This window comes from Hoplias malabaricus, chromosome 13 (assembly GCF_029633855.1).
Source record: "Hoplias malabaricus isolate fHopMal1 chromosome 13, fHopMal1.hap1, whole genome shotgun sequence".
Classification (NCBI taxonomy): Eukaryota; Metazoa; Chordata; class Actinopteri; order Characiformes; family Erythrinidae; genus Hoplias; species Hoplias malabaricus.
In genome coordinates this window covers 29,466,813-29,490,375 of record NC_089812.1, presented here as the reverse complement: position 1 = coordinate 29,490,375, position 23,563 = coordinate 29,466,813, and the positions used below count along the sequence as shown (strand labels likewise).

General features: G+C 38.6%; 1 protein-coding gene across 2 annotated transcripts; it reads left to right on the top strand.

Moving 5' to 3' along the window:
• Positions 1 to 675: 675 nt before the first annotated feature.
• On the top strand, positions 676 to 23,218 carry taok2a (TAO kinase 2a). 2 transcript variants are annotated; one of them, XM_066641618.1, is made up of 20 exons: positions 676 to 1,457; positions 7,121 to 7,261; positions 7,923 to 7,994; positions 8,742 to 8,843; positions 8,948 to 8,993; positions 9,131 to 9,227; positions 10,083 to 10,196; positions 10,676 to 10,767; positions 11,071 to 11,164; positions 11,741 to 11,822; positions 12,210 to 12,377; positions 12,559 to 12,765; positions 13,979 to 14,125; positions 15,151 to 15,387; positions 15,629 to 15,757; positions 16,003 to 16,206; positions 16,375 to 16,614; positions 16,843 to 17,055; positions 17,332 to 17,514; positions 17,768 to 23,218. In XM_066641618.1, the coding sequence occupies exons 2-20, from the start codon at positions 7,130 to 7,132 to the stop codon at positions 18,695 to 18,697; spliced, it is 3,489 nt and encodes a 1,162-aa protein (XP_066497715.1). In that variant the 5' UTR covers positions 676 to 1,457; positions 7,121 to 7,129; the 3' UTR covers positions 18,698 to 23,218. The 2 variants fall into 2 exon arrangements, with proteins under 2 accessions (XP_066497715.1, XP_066497717.1); XM_066641620.1 differs by lacking the exon at positions 676 to 1,457 and having other exon boundaries at positions 6,802 to 7,261.
• Positions 23,219 to 23,563: the final 345 nt, after the last annotated feature.

Below are 23,563 nucleotides of genomic sequence, written 5' to 3'. Positions count from 1 at the left end.
TAAAAAGAATTTCAATTTTTGATTTTTCAGACCACAAGGTCTCCATCTTAAATGAGCTTGGGCACAGAGAATGTGACACTGTTTCCTGCTTACATATGGACTGTTTTTGCATGATAGCTTTACTTGCATTTTTGGATGCTGCAAAAATCTGTGTTCACAAACAATGTTACTGGGAAAGAATTCTAAACCCATGCCAATATTGATTTTGGCCTTGACCCTTGCATTTAGAGTTTTCTTTGGATTTTCTGAATATTTTAATAATTTTGTGTACTCTAGATGATTAAATCCCATGTTCTTTACTATTCTAATTTGAGAAACGTTATTCTTGAATACATTATTTGCTCATGCAGCATTTCACAGTCTATCTTTACTTCTGAAAGGCTCTGTTTTCTGAGATGCTCTTTTAAAAACCCAGTCATGTCACTGAACTGCTGCCAGTTAAACGAATTTATTTTTTACCTTATTACACAATTTTATCTCCCTTTTGTTTCCCATCCCAATTTTTTTTAATAGTATTGCTGGTATGACTTTTTCTGGAAAACAACTTATAAAATGTGAATTTTATTAAACTGAAATATTTTAGGATGTTTATTTGTTTACATTTACATCCTAAAATTCCTGACCTTCTCAAAATGGCGTTGTTCCTCTCTCGGAGTTAGTGGTGCCTCTCCTCCTTGTGAGACCTCACAGGAAATGTTTAGGAGTCTCAGCTCCTGCCCTTCTTTTCGTTGGCTCCCGCCCCACGGAGCCATCTTGCGTTTCCTGAACAAAAAAGGGGGCGAGAAAGAGAAGACAATCAGAAAAAAGAGTGGCTCCGACTAAAAATAGTACAGAAAGAGGTTTTAAAATCACGGATGTTCGCGTGCAGAATGGTAGGTGCAGGAGTCTGCAGAGAGGAGCACCCTTTGTCACTGAGCCCTGAGACGGACAGCTAGCGAGGCGCTCCTGCTAGCGGCTAACGGACAGTTGGGAAAAGGAGGATAAAGATAGCTAGCTAAAGTTAGCTGGCTAACGAGCCAGTCTGACTGGACGGCCCTAACAGGACACAAGGAGTTAGCTAAAGCTAAAATTTAGCAGCTGAGAAGAGGGAAAATTGTGGGAAACGGGAGACAGAAGTGCAGCTTTAGCTGTCTCACTAAATATGGGTCATATGTGTTTTGTTCGGGACGCTCAGTGAGTTAGACTCATACTTGGCTGACTCTGATCAGAGAATAGACCAGCAGAGTTGGACATTATTTTGCTAACGGTGCCAACTGCCGTTAGTTATTAAAGTGAATGAATATCTAGGGCCATAGCAAAATTGGCCATTGAAAGCAGTTGGTACGATATAGGAAGAAAAGTGTGGCTGGCCTGCTAATATGGGTCATATTTTGATCTGAATACTTCCCGGGGTGCAGACAGAAGACAGCAGGAGATAGATTGAATTCTTTGCTAGAAGAGAACCCTATAAGTCTGCGGTAAGTGCCTCTCCCTTTGCACTTTTACTTTCCAGTTAAGCTTGAGCTATAGGTTGCACTGTGAAGGATGGACTGTGAAAAAAAACCAGCAAGACCGGAAAAATGTTGATATCGTTCAGCTTTGGTGTTATTGAGAATGTTGGAGAGTAACTAGGGCGTCAGTCATCCAAGACAAACGTGTACTTGAACAATTAAATGCTCGCCTCTCACTCGAAGCCTGTAATCTTTGGATATTTAGTTTAAAAATACTGTACGTGGAGCAAATGAAGGTAAAAGAGGAAGAGGAAGGCTAGTCCCAAGATAGATAGGAATCCCAAAAAAGCCAGAAGACAGGATATTCTATAGAATCTTCCTCTCTACAAACCCCAGGGGTCAGATCAGAATTTATGGCATTTAAAGACATCAGTTCAAATAACATTTTTCCTTGTTGCCATATGTATGTGGTGTTTCAAAGATGGCTTCACATTGGTGGATTTAGACAGCAAGTGTTTCTTACATCATAAACCTAAAGAACCAATCCCATTAACTTGTGGGTGAAGCCTTTGAGCTGCAGGCGAGTGACAGGGGGATATGGAGGAGGGGATCGAATATGTAGTTACAAGCCACTTTTAAGGCGTAAGAGTTTCTTTTTTGGATGTAATTTATATATAAACAAAAATAAGTATAAGGGGTCAATCAAAGACTGGAGAGAGCTTTTTAATTAATAGTGTCTGCAAAGAAGGGAGGGGTTGAAGAATTGAGCATGACAATCTGCAAACTCTGCTATGAAAGCTGCTATTATTTATCACAGCTGTTTTCCTGCATGTTTTTTATGCCTGTCAATGAGTCTTTCAAATACGTTGTAATGTCATAAACACATTGTGTGTTTGTTTAGCGTTCCCTCAGTGTAAGTTAGCTAGCCTGATTTTCAGAGGTAAGGGCAACAAGATCCATCTTTATCATTTTCTGATTTCATTTTGGTAAAATGCTACGTGTGTGAGAAGATGGCACACAATCTGTTTTGGCCCAATGCATGGTTAGTTTTCCACAGTTCAACATGTATAGACAGGAAAATGCTTGGGGCACTGGAACTCTGCTAGTATTTAACCTTATCTAGAATTTGGACCATGATTATTAAAGCCAACACTTTATCTATATCTATACACTTTATTGAGAATTTGCATGTACTCATCAAGTTATGAAATGATTATTCTTCTAGATAGGCAAAATACATTTTCAGACATTTTTCATTGCATGAATATGATTGTATCAGGACTGGATAGAAGGTTTTGATGATATTGAGAAAATGTAATATTTTTTTAATATCATATCATTATTTCTCTGCAATAAAACATTAAATTAACCTGTGCTTCTGAAGTATGAATTCTTTGTCAAAGTATGTATTCCAAGCCTGTCAGTTTTTTTTTTGGTTGGATATTTGGATGTAGTTTCCTTCAAAGACGTAAATGAAACCAAAGACCGCCTTAGACAGTCTTGCAGTAATATTTTAGCATAAACTCACTTATAGATAGGACACTTGCTGTACTGAAAATCAATATCACCTTATGTGATAATCACAGTGTTTTGGTAATGAGCAATATTGCCCTCCCCTGCTGCACAGACCACCAGACTGGCATCAGCCTTCCCTTTTTAAGGGTTGGGGAGAAATCTTTTTAGAAGTTTATTTCCTCCTTCTAACCATAGTGGCACGAAAGAGAAGAACATGTGTTATGGGTGTGTGAAAGCAGTCAGCCCTCACTAAACCCTAAAAACTGCATTCGATACACACGTCAGTGTAAACTCGTGATGACTGGTATTGAGACAAGGCCAACATCTGACCCAAAATCTGTAAAATATTGAACATATACACACATTAAAACATGGTTTTAATAATGTAGTGCCAAGCTGCTAATTGGAGCCCAACAGTGTGGTGTTAACTTGTTCTGTGACTGTACTAACTTTAGGTTATATTACTGTAGAGCATGCATAGACTTGGATATGTGAGGCTGGGTGTGTTTAGTATTTTGTTGATCAGTGGTTTATTCGAATGCACATACTCGTTGGATCCAGGGTTTATCCATGTTGTTTATACTGATCATATCGTTAACTGTCTGAGAAGTTTGACACTTGAATGTTTTGGTTTGTATATGTTTTTGTAGGCTCTGTGCTCCAGCAGCCATTTTATCTGTGTTCCATCTTTCAAAAAGTGAACAGAATGCAGTATCAGTAGGATTTCTCATTAATGCTGGCTAGACACACTGGTTTTTATGCTTGAAGGGTTGTTGAGGGGAACCCCCATCCACTGCATTGATGTGGAAGATTTTGTATATGACATTGACCCAGCCCAACCCTACTGAGCTTTTAAACGTTTTGGCCACCATGACTTACTTGGATTTTATTTTTGGAAAGTGGAAATGTTGAAAACATGCATTTAAAGAGAGAGAGAGAGAAAGAGGAGAGCGTTCTCGTGCACATTAAATTTGTCATGTATATTTTGCCAAAATATTTTAATGCCCTCTTTGTTTTAAAGCTCATTATTCATTTTATCAGCTACATTTACAATAGGTTCATTCTGTATTTATATAATTACAGTCTGTGGTCCATCTCTGTCAATCATGTTAGCCCTTTCATTCTCCAAATGTCTGGACCACCACAATTTTTTTGAGTGGTGGGTCATTTTCAGGGCTGCATTGACAGCAGTGTGGTGGTGTAATAGTTACAGTTTTGCCAACCGTCAGTTAGGAAATTAGCCATTAGCTGTTGTAAAAGTTGCTTGAATTCGCTTAATGATGTAATCACCTAATTTGCATAATTGCCCATTTGTAATTGACACTATAGAAGAGAGAAATAATGCAGTGGGGGAGACAAAATGTGAGTAAAAACACCCTAAATATGTTTAGAACTGCAAGTGAATTCTCTTCTGTTGATTTTTTTTTTTTTTTTTTTTCTTTTTGTGTCCTTGAAATAGGACATCACTTCTCAGAATTGTTTGTCTACTAACAAAAGATGGAGCTACACATGCAGCAGAATATGATTTTTCTCAAGCCAACTTCCAAAAAGGAAGCTAGAAAATTTGCAGAGCAGATGTGCATGTTTTTTGGCTTTTCTCTCAGGATTTTTCTATAAATAGTGGCAGTATTGTAAGAATTTATGACATGGCAGACAAAGTTTGGGAACCTCTGGTCTAGACCCACATTGTATAAATCAATTTTGTCCTGTGTTGTTAAATGTAAAATATTAGAATTTCAAAAGGCTTATGTGGGGTTGAATTTCGGCAAAGTGACATTAAAACTCTGGCAAAGTTACTTTATTTTGTTTTTGGTTCTCTTTTGTTCTTAAATTTGGTCTAGTTTCAAACCTTGTTTATACATGTTGTGCTGGCTCACAGAAAGAGTATGTCATCTGTCTGAGACTGTGTGAGTCAAATGTAGTGATATAGAGTCACACTGAAAAAAGATTTACATTTACGTCCTGCTCTGTAAGTCAGGGAGGGATCATCGGGGGCATTGGGCATGCACGATTCATCTGCATTTTGGATGCGTATTGGAGAGGTTGTGGGTCTACTCTTTGCTCTGACTGCAGCTACTGGCAGACTGACCACCTGTGAGTGTTTTGGGATGGGTTGTGGGACTCATGGCAGCACCCTATGTATGTTTGTATGTTGAGGGTAGTAAATGCAGAGCGATATGTGCTTTCACCGTCTGAGACTCCAATAACACCAGGAAACAGATTTGTTGCTAGTTACTTTTTTGAAAAAAGTCGCTAGACAGGTCTGAGTACTCACTAAATATAATGATAAACCATTCACTGGATGGTTAATTTTGCACTAGTTTCATCCACAAACACTCTGCCCTAAAGAGTGATTGACGGAGAGTCTAATACTTTCACAGGACACTAGCCTGTGCACTCAGTCAGGATTCTGCTAGTATCATTCTGACTGGCTCTCTGTATGTGCACATAGAACTGGGGATATATATGGCCAAAAATGTTATCACAATAATTTTCTCTATACTGATCTATCACAATATTAATATTTTGACGCACTGTGACATCCTTTTTAAATTTAGACTGAATACACCAAATGTTCATTACTATATATCTATGCACAGTGGCAGTAAACAGAAGGGAGTTGCCCATGGGTGTCGTTACTATTCTTTGGATCATGCTGCAACAAATGTTTTGAGTTCCGGAGCCTGTTTTTTTGGGGAAATGCACGGAACGGTTCAAAATTAGGTTTGCGAACCGAAACAACTCGTTCCACATGGGTGGAAAGGCGCTGTCAAAGTGGAGAGAAAAAATTGTAGTTTTCAAATGGAAATGATCAAATAAATGGAATTTCTTCTGATGAATTATTCTGAGATATATATTTACGGTTTCATGAAGTACTTGAATTTAGCCTGTGTTGACAGAACAGCTTTGCATGGTTGAGCCTTTTGTCTAAAATAGTTCACCTATTTTCACCCATTTAATTTTCAAGCAAATGAAAAAGCAAAAATTATTTTGCCTTGTTTCATGTTGAATGTTTTTATAAAATGAGTTTTATTATGCTTTCCACATCATTCTGTTAGCAAGGGTTAAAAAGACTTGGAAGTCTGCAAGCATTCCATTTTTAACTACACACCAGTTTTTAAGACTTGTGCTGGTATTTGATTTTTTGAAAAGCAAACTTTAAGGTTATTCTGTATTATCTTGGGAAAATACACCAAATTAAGAAAAAATTGTTGGAGGTACATGTTACAAAGCCAGATACTTATATATATTTGTCCATTTCCATGACCGGGTTGTGATGTCTTCCTCTTGAAAAGTGGAGGGATTTTGAATTTCTACATGTTAAAGGGGCTGTATTGAGGTAAAATGTGTGAGATGAATTCCTTTTGGAGAGGTGAGTGTGTAGATTCAATAAATATTGCAAATTTTTGATTAAGATGAAACTAGAATTAGATCTTGTGTATTTTGAAGCTTTAACATTGTTTACATCCTTACAAACTTAATTTTATTATAAAATATTTGACATTTCATTTTTGTCTGTGTTCATTTTCCATCACAAGCTGTTTGTGTTATACCTGACATGGGCCAATGAGGGTAAATTAGGTACTCCACCAGAATAGCACATCATAACTTTGTTTGAATGGGACATTTGTTCTGGTCTCAACCCTGTGACTCTTCCATTTTACTGCCCTTGGCAAGAATACAAGCATTTTCAAGACTGCAGATTCAAAAGATGACTGATGTTGACTCAACCAACAGTATTTTAAAATGCTTAAAATATTTCTGCAGCACTTAAGTATGCATGAAAAACAGCCATGTGTTGAAGGTGTGATGACTGTTTGAGTGGTTTATTTATTCCTAACGGACACCACGGAAACACTTCAGTATAGGTCATATCTGTCAGAGGAACAGATGTGTTTTACACAATTCCTGCATCAATTTTGTTACATGGCTCTCTGCTTAAGAAATTGAATAAGAGTTCTACATGGGTTTACCTTGCATATTTTCCCATGAACTCTTCACCCAGAAGGTTCTGAATTGTTGGCTCACATGTTTCCTAGCATATTGAGTTTTCTTTTAAAATGTAATCACTGTTACATGCTTTCTTTTTAGCAGACCGGAATTCTCAGAGTCTTGTGGATAAAAATGTCAGTTAAAAAAAAACATACCTAACTCTCTCTTTCTAATGGTCTCAGGAGCTGGCCATGCCTGCAAGTGTACGTGCAGGGAGTCTGAAGGACCCTGAGGTAGCAGATCTCTTCTACAAGGATGATCCAGAGAAGCTGTTTGCTGACCTCCGAGAGATTGGCCATGGAAGCTTTGGAGCTGTCTACTTTGTAAGAGTGAAATACTCATTACATACAGAATATTTGTTTCCCAAAGTTTCAAACACCACACTTAATTAAATTAAGCCGAAGTAATACATTTTCATAATTTTGTACTTATCATAACTTTGTACTGACGGCATGTAGGAAAGTACTTTCAGATTGAATATAAGAATATGACATAGGTCAGTGTGTCTCATAATTTTTAGATAAAGTACCACCCATTATCAAACCAAAACCTCCAAGTACCACCTATGAGACGTACCACACAGATACATGTGCATCCCTGTTTCTACCTCTGTTCCGGGAGCATAAGGCAAAGCCTTGCTTGAAGTTGTGCATGTTTTTGTTGCTTTTTTTACTGAATGTTTTAAACACAATTATACATTTATGAAAACATAGTTTATGGGAAATTTTGAAATAAATAAAATTGAGAAGTCTGTCTATAAGTGAAAGCAGCGCGGCATTTGGGGCAGGTGCTCATAGAAGTTCTTGGCGCTTGTAGAAGCAGGTGAAGGAGGCATAGTGTTGTGTTAAACAATGTTTTAGATCTCTGATGCAAAGAATGGCCACACTGTTTTCCTCCAGCTCAGTGTTTTCTATTTAATGTGACTATCTTGATTAATAATGTGAACTGGTTAAACGAGTTTCTCACCACTTTCGCTTTTTATAGGCAAGAGACGTACGTTCCAATGAGGTGGTGGCCATCAAAAAAATGTCCTACAGTGGCAAACAGTCCAATGAGGTAAATGGAACTTTCAGTTTTCATTTGTAACTGCATTTGTCAAAGCCTTCCAATGATCAATTTCATACATTTTTGGCAGATTACTTTGGAAAACCGCTGAATTGCATTTATTTTTATAAATTGCATTAATTGCATCTAGAAATGAATATAATTTCTCGTGTCTCTTATGTCAAGTGGAGAAATTGTATCGGAAGACAGGTTCTTTGTATGTAGTCTTACAATAACAATTATAAATGCAAATGTTTGGTCATTGTTGGGTGGAACAGATCTCTTCATTGAAGATGCTTCTATTGTAAAGTGTTTTTTTCAATCCGTTCACCATCTTACACCAATAAAAACTGAGCCTATAGCATAGCTAACCAAACTGATTTAGGCATGCTATGTTTCGTGTCAAAAGTAAAATTTTACCAAATTGTTCTGATCTTGCATAGAAGACCCTGTTCTGTGCTAAAAGTGAGTGGATGCTGCTGTTCTGATTAAAAAAGAAAACAGTGGTGAACACTTGTTTTGTTTTCCAGTATAATCAGATCTGCTTATTAGTAATAGTAATAATACATTGGACTAATAACCTTCTGCAGTTTCAGTTTAGGGCAAGTTGTTATCCTATTTAGGCCAGATATCAACACACAGTTACATAGAGTATGAACATTATTGAGCTTTTAGTAACTGAGTAGTGTTGTAGATTACTACTCCTACCTTGAAAATACATGCTTCACATGTTTCTCACCCTCTGTCTTTTTTGTGCAGAAATGGCAGGACATCATTAAAGAAGTGAAGTTCCTTCAGAAGCTCCGGCACCCCAACACCATTGAGTACAAAGGGTGCTATCTGAGGGAGCACACAGCATGGGTAGGTATAGGTGTGTGTGTGTGTGTGTGAGAGAGAGAGAGAGAGAGAGAGAGAGTGTGTGTGAGAGAATCAGTGTTTTATCTTTTATGTATCTCTCCCTGTAGTTGGTTATGGAGTACTGTTTGGGTTCTGCCTCTGACTTATTAGAGGGTGAGTATTTTAGCTTCTCTGGTATATTGTTAAATATCCAGAGCTTTTATCAAAAAGTTGCATTCTCTCAAAGCTTTTAATAGGGGGTTTATTAAGAGTTGTTCGGATTCTAATTAATCAGTTTTTCACACTTGCAGTGCATAAGAAGCCCCTTCAGGAAGTGGAAATCGCTGCTATTACCCATGGTGCGCTACAGGGTCTGGCCTACCTTCACTCTCACAACATGATCCATAGGTGAGTATTTCATGCTCTTCAGCATATTAATCTGATGCTTACTTTGCAACAGTCTAGAGCTAAAATCGCTCGGCCTCAAATATCTGCATCTTGATTTATGTGTAAATTATAAGGTTATTATTAGCAGAAATAAGGGATTATACCTTGCTACTTCCTGTTTAACCTGTTATTTTACTGTACTGTAAATTATTTTTGCTTTATTTTCACACTAAAAATACTACAGGGTGAGTCAAAAGTCACAGAGCAAGTAACGAGTGAGCGGGCCTCTTTTTGGGCTATGTCTGCCATATTGAAAACCACCATATTGGATCATGGGCAGGTTTTTCAATGGGAAGGTGGTCATGTAGAAGATTTAAAGTTTAAGAGGTTGCCATCTTCACATTTTAAGCACAAGATTTTTATTTTTATTTCTCACGTCCTCACGTTTTCAAAATTACAAATAAAAATTTTTGTTTACAGGTTCTCTCCTTGAAACTACAAGTACAGATTTTATTTAGCACATTCTCAGACCAGCTTCTCAAGTTCCTACAAGCTTCTCAAGTTTTGCAACATTACAGCCATACAGGAAGAGCATATGGAAAAAAAAAACCTGTGCCAAATCTACTGTGTGGTTTTCTGGCTGGGTTTTTGTGTAAAACTGGAACATCATCTGTGAAAATGCAATGAATTGTTTAGTGTTGGTTGATGCAAACATAAAAGACTTGGATCAATTGAGGGACCAAAATTTGAATTGAGACTTGTTTGTACATAGGGCTATTTCAAGTTTACAAAAAACTGTTCTCAAGTTGAATTTTTCAAAATACACTTGACTTCCTAAAAAACAGTAACCTCTCTCCTTCTATCTCTCTCTCTCAGGGATGTGAAAGCCGGTAATATTTTGCTAACTGAGCCAGGTCAGGTGAAACTAGGAGATTTTGGTTCTGCTTCCATTGTTGCCCCTGCCAACTCTTTTGTGGGCACACCCTACTGGTGAGGAAAATGCATGTGTTATGTGAAAATATTTATCAAATATTTGTGTTTTTAAAATAATAATTATTCTTCTTCGTCCTCTTCTTATTATTTTAATCTCTTAGTGTTCAGTCCAAGCTTGCTTCACAACACTGATAATGTAGTTGCAATAGCTGAGATAATAAATAGAATAGGAGGTATTGTCACATCTCCACAGTGCAGTTGTCACCATGCATTCTCACACCTCTAATGTTCTGATTTGAAATCTAAACATGCTTTTAGTCCCCAGTAAAGGTTTATTTAATTTGGCAAGTAGGGCTAGCATGATACTCTGGGTTGCTATCTTACAGACTTTAATTCAGAATATTACATTGCATACAGCAAAAGCTCTGTTTTGGCATTTAATCAGCGGAAGCCTACACATCTTTTTTTACTTTCATTGTTATGTGCTAATGATCTCTTTTTTACTCATTGCACTATGTTTGCCTTGTGATTTGCAGGATGGCCCCAGAAGTTATTCTGGCGATGGATGAGGGTCAGTATGATGGAAAGGTTGATGTCTGGTCTTTGGGAATCACCTGCATAGAGTTAGGTGAGTCCTATAACAATGACAAAGAGTTGACCTTTGACCCTAAGTCCCTGACATTCAGTGGGATTGTAGGTCAAAGCAGACATTTAGGCCATTGTGGTTGGGTGTTGGATTTGCCTGTTAGGAGAAGGATTTGTGGTTTAGGTTATAAGCTGCTTTGGTTACAAGCTAACAACTCTCTCTCAGTCCTTATTCTTTCCCCTCATCCTTTTCACTTGCTCCATGATGTTTTCATTTCCCTTCACTGCTCGAATTCATTGTCACCTGCCTCTTTTTGTTTCTCTCTCTCTGTCTTTACCTCTCTAGCGGAACGAAAGCCACCCTTGTTTAATATGAATGCTATGAGTGCCTTATATCACATTGCTCAGAACGAAAGCCCTGTCCTGGCATCAAATCACTGGTAAGTACTGCAGCACATCTCTTTTGCTCTCAGTTTTCTGTGCTAAATATTTTATTTTAGATATGAGGTCTAATACAAGCTCAACTTGATTGCATTTATCATAATATTTTCATTTTAAGGACTTATTTTGCACTTAACCATTTGATCTGCTATCACCTGCATAGTACAACGGTTGCTTCTATAGAATCATTAAAGAAAAGCTACTATAAAAATATATTTAAAGACTGTGTAGAATGTACTCGAGTTTAAGCCTAATCATTTTTTCCCTTCAGAAAATATAAAAAAAAATGTATTTCTCTCAGAAAATGTTCCCAATTATGTTACAGTCTTAAACTCACTGTTATTAAGGATCAATTAAATCAGTGCTGGTAAGGTACAAAACATCTTGAGGTCATTATGGAGTATCAGTTTATTCATCTTTGCAAGCTAGATAAGGCATTAGAACTTGTTGTGAATGTACCTTATCCCTTACCATTATGGTGTTGCCCAAGGAGTAGATATTAAATCTAATGTGGATCACTACTAAAGCACTGTAAATGTTACAGATATGACTTACTATTTTCCCCTCATTTTCAGGTCAGATTATTTCCGTAATTTCGTGGACTCCTGTCTACAGAAAATTCCTCAGGACAGGCCTACCTCTGACGTGCTGCTCAATGTAAGACCTGCTGTATATCAGGTGTAAAGTTCACAATACAGAATGTAAACCTAAAAGCAAAATGCCTTGTAACAAGAATCTAATAATATAAGGGGAATTATATAACGCTCATCTGCTTTAATATATTGTGAAAATGTATCACTAAATATCACAAAATTTAGATCTGTAAGTAATGTATTAATGTATTTTAATGTGTAAAATCCTACAGGTCATGGTATTATTAATACCTACACAAACTTTCTATAAACACGGAAGATTTACTTAGTTAAAGATTCTGATTCACTGGAAATGTCATAACACATCACAAACACATGTATCTGGCTGAAATGTGCTTGTATGTGCAAGTCTGGAATGTGGAATTATTTGTTGTTGATTTGCTGTCTGCAGCATCGTTTCCTGTGTCGAGAGCGCCCCCTGTCTGTGGTGATGGACCTGATTGCTCGCACAAAAGATGCTGTGAGGGAGTTGGACAATCTACAATATAGAAAGATGAAGAAAATTCTTTTCCAGGAAACACACAATGGTCCCACGCAGGATGGGGGAGAAGAGGAGGAGGTGCGTAATTTAATTAAATGAATGAAATTCAATGTAAATGTAAATTCTATATTTTCTCTTTCATCTTTTATAGTGTTTTAGCATAGGTTTTTTTTTTTTTTTTTGTTAGTTTCTTTTTTTCATATTTTTTGTCTTTGATTGCAATTTTGTCTTATGCCTGGTCATTTGTGGTATGTTGTAGGATGTGGAGCAGTACCCGTTGCGGACTGGCACAGTGAACAGCATGGAGAGCTCTCACTCCGTGCCCTCAATGTCTATCAGCGCCAGCTCCCAAAGCTCCTCAGTTAACAGCCTGGCTGATGGCTCAGATGACAGTGCTGAAATGGCCATGATGGGTGAAGGAGAACATACAGTCACTTCGAACAGCTCTATTATACATCGGCCTACTGTAAGTGATTTTGGAGGTGGATTAGATGGATGAAATGCCAACTTATTTTTATTTTATTATTTATTTTGCCCCCTTGTTTTTGATAAGTTCTTTAAAAAATTTAGAAAAGGGAACTTTTCTAAAATGAATAGCATCATGTTGTGAAACAAACATTACACTGATACCTAGAGGCCTGAATGATCTAATCTGAATAATTTAATCATGACCTCTACCATGTGGGTGGTATGCCCTATGGAGTGAGCAGACATGAAAAAATTACTGGTTTCATGGTAAACCACAGAAAAATTCCTAATAGTTATTATTACCATTCCATTGTTAATTATCGCAATTACCAAAAAAAAAATATGTAAGGTATATTGTCATCTCCCAGCTGCACATAACATTGTTTTGGGTCAAGGGTAACCTGGTGCTATGACCAGGCCACAGTGTGATACCCAATCTCTCCTCCCCTTCCTAATGGGGGAATTGAGATTGGACAGGACACTGGACCTCTTAACACAGAGGTGTAAGCTAATGGGCTAACTGATACCCATGTTGTTGTAAACATTTTTAATGCAAAGATTTGCTTGTTTAGTCATTCCATTTTTAACAACAAACAAGACATATCAGGCAAAATAGAAAGTCTAACCAAACTTACAAACTCTCTGCCCATTCCATATTAAATTGTTCAGTGCTCTGTTACACCTTATATGGTGCTATAATTAAATGTGAGTGATTTTTCCTTAAATTACAATGTAGTTCTGACTCACTTTGTATCATAAATGGTGCTTGGTAACATTCTGCTGCCAACATAAACATTAAGTTCCACATTAAATAAGTTTACATTACATTCAAACACAATTTATGTTTGTGATTTAGTTTTTTTTTTAAAGAAATGTGACTCTTAAAAACGGAACAAAATGTTGTTGATTAAACAAATGTATAAAGTTAAGAATTCTGATTACATGTTCAACATAAAGCCTAATAAAATTACAATCTTATTCTCACCTATTGACTTTTACTACTTTACATAAGGCAAACTGATAATTTCAGTTTGTGCATCAGTATTTATTTATATTTTTACTTTTCAGCACATTTTAACAATAACAATACCTAATGTACTAATGTAGCTTGATTTTCTAGCTTAGGTCTTGTTATATGTTGTATGTAGCTAAAGTAGTTTTATTAAGAGTATATACAATAACTTTACATATATATTTCCTGTGTGTACCAGGGTCCTGATAATATCTATGATGATCCATATCAACCTGAGTTGGACTCCCCACAGCAGCAACAGCAGCATCAGGCATCCTCAGGAGCTCGCAGAAGAGCACACTATCGCAACCGAGATCACTTTGCCACCATCCGCACTGCTTCACTGGTGAGCAACCAAGAATTCCTGCCATCACTATTAACCAACTGCCCATGCATATCTTATATAAAGGTTTTTTTTTTAATGCACAATATGATTGAAACAACTAATGAACACAATTGATTAAAAAAAAGTATAAATATAGTTGCCAATGAATTTAATTCACAATTGCTTTGTCTATTGTTTATTCTTTAGTAAAATGGATAAATATCCAAACTTTCATTCTGTTCGAGCATGGCTGTTTTGATGCAGTAGTCAAAATGTGGGAGGTATAAACAGACAGACATCTTGGCTTTACTAACCTTACTACTGTGGGCTATTGACAACATTCAAGTTTAATAATTTTTAAATATGGATTGTTTATTGTTTGTACATCAACATATCTCTGTTACCCAAAGCAGCAGAGGAGGAATATTAACAGTAAAATGTCTGTGCTCCTAACGCAGTTTACAGAAAAGGGTACAATCTGTGATTTTCTGGGCTTGTTTTAATTATGAAAGAATCTCTGGTTTACATGTGTAACAGTAATACACACTAGACAAAGCAACTGGATCTGGTGATTGGATCTTGTTTTTATATCATGATCAAAGTAAAGTTGAATTTTCATCTATTTATTTGATTTCTCTCATAATAAAGCACTGTGTTTATTTATAATGTGTGCTGGGCTCTCTTGTCTCCCAAATGAACACTATGGGGAATCAACCCCAAAGAGCAGATTTTCTTTCTCAGGTTGTGTCCTGCTAGGTCCTCCTTAAACTTCCCAGACAAGTCTTTAAACTCTTTTTCATCAAAATTTCATGACACTGGGTGTAATATTAAGGGCTACATATTCTCTAATATGTCATTTTTAGTATATTGTCGCTTAAACATTATTTGATTGTTATTTTTTTCTGTTTTTCTTTTCTTTTCTTTTCATTCACATAGGTATTTCACAGCATTGTTAGTAGTAGCCAGGTCCTCACTAAATCATACTGTAAGAAAAATGTGAACCCCTTAACTGAATGGGATTCTTCTTTGTCTGTCTCGTCCCTCAGGTGACACGGCAGATCCAGGAGCACGAGCAGGGCTCAGCACTGCGGGAGCAGATGACTGGCTACAAGCGCATGCGGCGGCAACACCAGAAGCAGCTGCTGGCGCTGGAGAACAAGTTAAAGACTGAGATGGATGAGCACCAACTACGCCTGGACAAAGAGCTGGAGAGTCAAAGGAACAGTTTCAGCAGTGAGGCTGATAAGCTGTCCAAAAAACATCAAGCTATCTTGGAAAAAGAGGTATGTAAGTCTAGAGTAGAAAGATGCAAAGGAGGTGTGTTCTGGCTGTTAAAATAAAATAGAAAGACTGAAAATGTAGTGGATAAAATAGATGTTATTTTAAGGAAAACAATGTAGATGAGTGATAAAGATAAGTTTTGTTGGCGAGTATAGATCATGAGTGATGCAAGCTGAAGTACCCTTGAATACTTTGTGATGTTTGAGACTACTCTGTCCTTATCTCTGTTACGCTGAACTGTAGACTAAAGCAGCACTGGCTGAGGAGAAAAAGTTCCAGCAGCACATCCTGGGCCAGCAGAAAAAAGAGCTCACTGGCCTTCTGGAATCCCAGAAACGACAGTATAGACAGCGCAAGGAGCAACTCAAAGAGGTACACAAAAGCATTAAAGTTTATTTTATGAAGACTTTTCAAGACATTCTTCCTGATTTTATTTAGATACATTATTGATGCTTATAGTTCTTATCTACTAAGAAATAGTTTCTCCTGTCAAAAAGTGAGAATGACTTTCTCTAGTTTAAGTCAAAGATTTTGTGATTCTTATTTAATTTTGGTTTAACTTAAATTTTTCAATCTTAAAACATGAGTGATTCACTTACTGTTTTTGCTCTTTACAGGAGCTGAATGAGAACCAGTCCACCCCTAAGCGTGAGAAGCAGGAGTGGTTAGTGAGACAGAAGGAATGTCTCCAGCAGATTCAGGCAGAGGAAGAGGCTAGCCTACTTCGACGGCAGAGGCAGTATTATGAGCTACAGTGTCGACAGTATAAGAGAAAGATGCTGCTAGCGCGACATAATCTGGAGCAGGACCTGCTCAGAGAAGTATGGCTCGCATAGTATAATACCTATATTTTCACAATTATTAAGTAAAATCTACTGAGTTTGTTATATTTATAAGTCAAGCAGCCCATGGTTCTGAAATGTACACAGCATTGATAAGAAAATTTACTAGGCTGATTTTGTTTATCTCCACCTTATATCACTTTGTAGGAGTTAAATAAACGTCAGACACAGAAGGACCTGGAGTGTGCCATGCTGCTCCGGCACCACGAATCCACGCAGGAGCTGGAGTTTCGGCAGCTGGGCCTAGTTCAGCGCACGCGTGCTGACCTTATCCGCACCCAGCATCAGAGTGAGCTTGCTAACCAGATGGACTACAACAAGCGGCGGGAACAGGAGTTGCGGCAGAAGCACAGCATGGAGGTCCGTCAGCAGCCTAAAAGTCTAAAGGTAATTGCAGTACATTGCAGTATGTGGAACCTTAAATATTACTATATTCATAGATATATGACTGCGTCTTTAAGTGTGGAAATCAATACAAACTACTCAATAAATATTTTGCAAATGTTGTGACATTGTGGTTCTTTGTATAATATAAATGTTACCTTTTACTGTGTTTCGGTTTAGTCATTCAGTTTTATATATTTATTTTTTTCTGACTCATGACCTCTGTCTCAGACTAAAGAGCTACAGATCAAGCGTCAGTTCCAGGACACATGTAAGATCCAGACAAGGCAGTACAAGGCGCTGCGGAACCACCTGCTGGAAACCACACCCAAGTCTGACCATAAGGCTGTGCTGAAGAGACTGAAAGAGGAGCAGACTCGCAAACTAGCCATTCTGGCTGAGCAGTACGACCACTCAATTAATGACATGCTGTCCACACAGGCTGTGAGTAAGGCAAGGAGAGACCACCTTTTAATGCATGCACTTTATATACACACATAGTCAGTGACCTCCTGTTCACACAGTTTGGGCAGATGACAAGGCATTGCCTCAAATGTCTACAGGACACAACCAATGGCACACATTGTACTACACGCTCATAAGACCAACTCAGTTATACATGTTTAATGAGGATCAGGTAAACACAGTTCAACAACCAACTCTGGATTCACTCTTTGCTGATTTTCTACTGACATTATACCATATTGCTTATACTTTTAGCTGCGACTGGATGAGACACAGGAGGCAGAGTACCAAGTGCTACGGATGCAGCTGCAGCAGGAGCTGGAGCTGTTGAATGCGTACCAGAGCAAGATCAAAATGCACACAGACACGCAGCATGAGAGGGAGGTAAAAGACCTGGAGCAGAGAGTATCCATCCGCAGAGCACTGCTTGAACAGAGGGTGAGATTTTACTTTTTTTTTTTTTTTTTTTTTTAAGTAAAGTTATTGGATTAGGTACAAAATGTATTGATCTGAAGGTGGTGGATTCAACTGCATACATTTTTCAAATATTAGTCTATTATAATTATATCTAAGTAATAATAATAAAAAAAAATTGTTTTACTCCTTTATTGGCCCAAATTGAATTCTCTGAAGACTAAAATGGTTATGTATTTTAAAAGTAGTTTTTGTTGTTCATTCTGTCCCTCTCCAGATTGAGGAAGAAATGCTCTCTCTTCAGAATGAGCGCTCTGAGCGCATCCGAACCCTTCTTGAGCGGCAGGCCAGAGAGATTGAGGCTTTCGACTCAGAGAGCATGCGGCTGGGTTTCAGCAACATGGCCCTGACCGGCATCCCTGCTGAGGCCTACAGCCAGGGCTATCCCAACCCACCATCCTCAGGGCCTGGTGGATGGCCTTCTCGCCCTGTGCCTCGCTCGGGTAGCCACTGGAGTCATGGTGTCCAGAACACAGGAGCACCGCCCTCCTGGAGAAGCCAGAACAGCACTGCCGGCTTCAGTCGTGTTGAGTCCATCTCTATTCGGGAGAGAGAGCGAGAGAGGGAGAGGGAAAGCGAGAGAGATTTTGATATAATGGGCTCACGCGGCCTGCCTAGTTCCCTTTCATCTGCCTCCTCATCATCCTCTTCGTCCTCCTCATCCCACCATCGCCTTCATTATCTGCCCCAGCAGTACCACCACCAGAGCACACCTCACCTATACAGAGAAAGCCGTGAACGAGAGCGCGAGCGCGAGAGAGATTGGGGTGGAGGAGGAGGGAGCCACCACTCTTCGTCATCCTCATCTTATTGCCATGGCCACTCGCAACATCATCTCTCTGTCCATGCCTCCTCTCAGTCTCTTGCCCTGCTTCCTCCTCCTCCACCACCACCACCTATTTCTCTGTCCTCCTCCTCTCCTCCTTCATCCTCCTCCTCTTCTTCCTCTCAGGGTGGATACGGCGGGAGAGGTGAGGGCCTGGTTGTGAGGGGGCCCAACCTGATGGCCCTGCGGAACAGCCCAGGACCACTCAGGAGGACAGCGTCAGGCGGAGGGCCAGGTGGTCCTGGTGGAGAAGGAGGCCTCAGCCGCAGCACCTCTGTCACCTCTCACATCTCCAATGGTTCCCACCTCTCCTACTCCTAAAGCCATCAAGAGGGTAGAAGACTTTGGCAGAAATTCACAATGGACATCCTGAGGCTGGATTGGCTCTATAGTTTATTTTTGAATCCTTTGATGTATTGGTATTTGCGTGTGGTATTTCAATATTCTCTTTCCACCCCTTTAAAAGCAAATCAGGTGGGACTAGCTATAGCCCAGACTGTGGCTTTTCTCTGAACAGTATTTAGACGGACAACGAGCAGCAGTTAACTTTTACTTGTAAAGTAGATCTCAGGGCTACCAAGGCAATGGGTGGGGAGGGGTTGGGGGACAAGAGTTGCTAAAGACAGAGGAATTACATAAAATGAGAGAAAAGTATGTGCTTGATCTTTGAAGGTTGAATGAGAAAGTGTATGGTGCCAATACTGTAGGGAAGAATGACCATTAGTGTTTCTGTTGGGGGCTTTTTTATTCTTAAGAGATAAAACACCTTAGAGCAGAAAATTCAACAGGCTACCTCTAGAAAGAGCAGTGCTTGAATTGCTTTCAGTGAAGTGCTAGCATAACTCTCATAAACACTACTTGGATAATAAATTGTCAAAATCCATTGAAAGATTGCATGTTGGATTGCCAAACTGACTTGAAAGACATCAACAGAAAGTGAAATACCGGTAGCCCCATCAGCAAAAAAGCTTCAGTCAGAAACAACAGCGGCAGTGGCCATGCCAGATTTTGGTACAGCAACAATAGACACTTTCAGACAACAAGAACACTACATCTAAAAGAACACTTCAGACCCCTATCTCATGCTGGCATGATGCTGTGCAGTCGTTCCTGATTGGTACTTTAAAGCCCAGGAAATGATAATTGAACTGCCAATGTGAGTTTTACTACTAAGAGGGAGAGGCAATAGCAAGGTGATTCAGAGTTAGTAGCATGTTGTTTTAAAATTGGTTCAAGATATTAAGGAAAACACACGAGGGTGCTTAAAATGGATACCATGTAGGTTTGTATATAATACTAAAACCATACTAAACAAAACAATTGTTCATCAGAATGCACATTTGTATTAGGGACAAGGAGATTTCATTTTTTGCTGCAAAATATTTTTGGCATTTGCTTTATATGCCACAGCAATTTCACACTGCCATCCAGAAGCCTAACTAACCTAAAGCATCTCCGCCCACTGTCCTCCTGTGAACATGCTGCCAAGTTGCATTTAGTTCTGGACAAACAATTATTGTCAGTGACAGTTTTTGTGCTGTGGTGTTAAAAAGAAAGTAGTAATTGTGTCTTCTTCCTACCTAATGTGTTGGAAAAGCCATTTAAAAGGCAGTATGTTACTATTACATCTCCTTGTCTCTGTCTACAAAGGCATATGTACAGGTGCTGGTCATAAATTAACTTTTTCATGATATTCTAATTTTATTGCAGTAATTCCATTCAAAAAGTGAAACTTTTATATTATGCTCATTCATTACACACAGACTGATATATTTCAAGTGTTTACCGTTTTTTTTTTTTTTTTTGATGATTATAACTGACAACTAATGAAAAACCCAAAAACCAGTATCTCAGAAAATTTGAATATTGCGAAAAGGTTTAGTATTCAAGACATCTGGTGCCACACTCTAATCAGCTCATTAACTCAAAACACCTGCAAAGGCCTTTAAATTGCCTCTCAGTCTAGTTCTGTAGGCTACACAGTCATAGGGAAGACTGCTGACTTGACAGTTGTCCAAGAGAAGACCATTGACACCTTACACAAGCAGGGCATGACACAAAGGGTCATTGTAAAGAGGCTGGCTGTTCACAGAGCTCAGTGTCTAAGCACTTTAATAGAGAGGAGAAGGGAAGGAAAATATGTGGTACAAAAAGTGTACAAGCAATAGGGATAACCGCACCCTGGAGAGGATTGTGAAACAAAACCCATTCAAAAATGTGGGGGAGTGGACTGCAGCAATGCTTCAAGAACCACCACACACAGACGTATGCAAGACATGGGTTTCAGCTGTCGCGTTCCTTGTGTCAAGCCATTATTGAACAAGAGCGTCAGAATCGTCTTGCTTCCAAAAAGGACTGGACTGCTGCTGAGTGGTCCAAAGTTATGTTCTCTGGTGAACCTACATTTTGCATTTCCTTTGGAAATCAAGGTCCCAGAGTCTGGAGGAAGAGAGGAAAGGCACAGAATCTACATTGCTTGAGGTCCAGTGTAAAGTTTCCACAGTCAGTGATGGTTTGGGATGCAATGTCATATACTGGTGTTGGTCCACTGTGTTTTCTGAGGTCCAAGGTCAAAGCAGCGGTCTCCAGAATGTTTAAGAGCACTTCATACTTCCTGCTGCTGACCAACTTTATGGAGATGCAGATTTCATTTTCCAACAGGACTTGGCACCTGCACAGTGCCAAAGCTACCAGTACCTGGTTTAAGGACCATGGTATCCCTGTTCTTAATTGTCCAGCAAACTCTCCTCACCTTAACCCCATAGAAAATCTTTGGGGTATTGTGAAGAGGAAGATTGTTGGGTCTAGCAATATGCTAGACCCAACAATGCAGAACAGCTGAAGGCCACTGTCAGAGCAACCTGGGCTCTCATAACACCTGAGCAGTGCCACAGACTGATCGACTCCATGCCACGCCGCATTGCTGCAGTAATTCAGGCAAAAGGAGCCCCAACTATATACCTTTTCACTTGGCCAGCATTTCTAAAAATCCTTTTTTGTTTTGTATTGGTCTTAAGTAATATTCTAACTTTCTGTGATTCTGAATTTGGGGTTTTCATTAGTTGTCAGTTATAATCATCAAATTAAAAGAAATAAACACTAGAAATATCAGTCTGTGTGTAATGAATGAGTAGAATATACAAGTTTCACTTTTTGAATGGAATTACTGAAATAAATCAACATTTTCATGATACTCTAGTTTTATAACCAGCACCTGTATATGTGATGTACAAGTCCATAAGAGCTGATTACAGATCAGCGCATCAAACCCTAATGTACAGAGGCCATTTGTATACAAAACGTACACACAGCACATTTATATGAGTGAGTATATATGTGTGTACTATACCTGTCAAAAGTTTGACAGCTAGGTTTAAGATTGTTCACTGTCACTTCTGATCTATATTGTACTTATATAATGTGTGTGTACATAAAAGCACTAACTAAAAACTCTTGTATAGGATAATGATAATTTTTGCTATGGGAAATATAGTATTTAGAAAGTAAGAAAAGATACTGTTATCACTTCAACTACTGCAGTTGTATTATATGTTGTAATTAATTCTAAACTAATTCATTCTTTTTTATTACTAGATATGTTTTTTTTTTTTTAAGTTTTACTTTCTTTTGGTTTAAGTTTTTTTTTTTTTTTCTTTTTGCCAATATTGACCACTAGGTGGAGAATGCAAGTGATGTTACTGTGATGGAGAAACTTGAGTTAAGTCTCTTTTAGGGAGGGTGGGGTGGGAGAAAAGACTACCTATCCCAGCATTCCTTCTTACATCTCAGGGTAGGAGTCTGTCAAGCAGTGCATTGTTGGGATTGTAGTATTTTAGAGCCAGTATTAAACTTGTACAGGACATTTTAAAATAATTTTAGCTGTATAGAATATTTCTAGCTAATTGTACATTTGTCTAAAACACCCCCTCTGGTCCAGCATGTTTTGTCATATCATCTTCTGCCTGGATGTTTCTTGTTTGTTTTGATGTTTTTAGACAGACTTGATTCAAACCAAATTGTCACAGTAACCTCAAAGTTGGCAATACACTTCTCTTTCATAACATACAAAGATTTTAGGTTCACAGTGAACGGAAGCAGTCTACAAACCTCCACACTGCCAGCTCTTCACAAGCACCAGCGCTCACTTGCATTTTCTTTCTCTCTCTCTTTTTATTCTTATTTCACATTCTTTCTCCCCCCTTGCAGTCTTTCTTCTCACACTTCCTTTTCTCTCTCTCTTCTGGCCCTCTCACCTACTCAATGGGAGACCTGCAGTACCACACTCTGCTGTCTGCCTGATATCTCTTCTTTTTGAGTTTTGCTCCCTGCATCCCTTACAGTTAATCTTTTTTTTTTATAATTAATATCCTATTTTGTATTTTGGTTTGTTTACCTTTTGTAGATGGAGGAGGAGAACCACTCTAAACCTCGGCCATGGTAGCTTTGGCCCACTTCACTTCATGTGTTTACAGCAAAACGTGCTGGATTTTTATAGCCGTCTGTTGTGGAGGGGGTGTTTCCAAGTCTGGGCCTGAGAATTGGAATTGGTCAGAAAATAGTGTGGTACCTCTGTTCCTGTTCTATGGTGGAGGAACAAGGAATGTTCAGGTTAAGCCAAGGACAGTGTGTGTGCATGCATGATGAAGTATGTCATCAAGGTATGTGTTTATGTAAAAGTCAGGTCGGGAGAAAGACAGGGAGGCACAAGGCCCTGTTGAGAGAAAGTGCTATATGTATAAAGAGGCCAAACTATGTTCAGGTTTAACAAGAGCAGGAAAACTCAATAAATGGGTTATGGAACTTGTACAGAAACCATTAACAAGTAATTAAAAAAAATGATTAAAAATCCAATATTTGTGTCTTTTATTTACATGTTGTTCATTCTGTAAACTCATATTTTGCATAATCAAGGTATTTCTGTCGCTCTGAGATCTGTGTTCCTGAGCAGTTGCTGGGGCATGTGGTATTCTCTTCATTTAATCCACATCACTGGCAGGGGTCACTGAGGTTGTGTTGACGCAGAAACACAGGGTTTAGGATGTTACCATAGAGATGGAGGTGTTTAGATCACACCACTATGTAAAAATTCCCTTTATGTTGTTAACTTGGTGCTTGTTCACTGAATGGGATTAGAGCTGTTTTAAGAGAGAGTTTCAGTTAGTCCTAGTTATATCAAACATGAAAATA

Bases quoted from the DNA above. Each gene is read 5' to 3' on its own strand.
- taok2a (XM_066641618.1), top strand. From the start codon at position 7,130: ATGCCTGCAAGTGTACGTGCAGGGAGTCTGAAGGACCCTGAGGTAGCA. The intron at 8,844-8,947 runs GTAGGTATAGGT...CTCTCCCTGTAG, and splicing joins TGAGGGAGCACACAGCATGG to TTGGTTATGGAGTACTGTTT. The intron at 12,766-13,978 runs GTAAGTGATTTT...TGTGTGTACCAG, and splicing joins CTATTATACATCGGCCTACT to GGTCCTGATAATATCTATGA.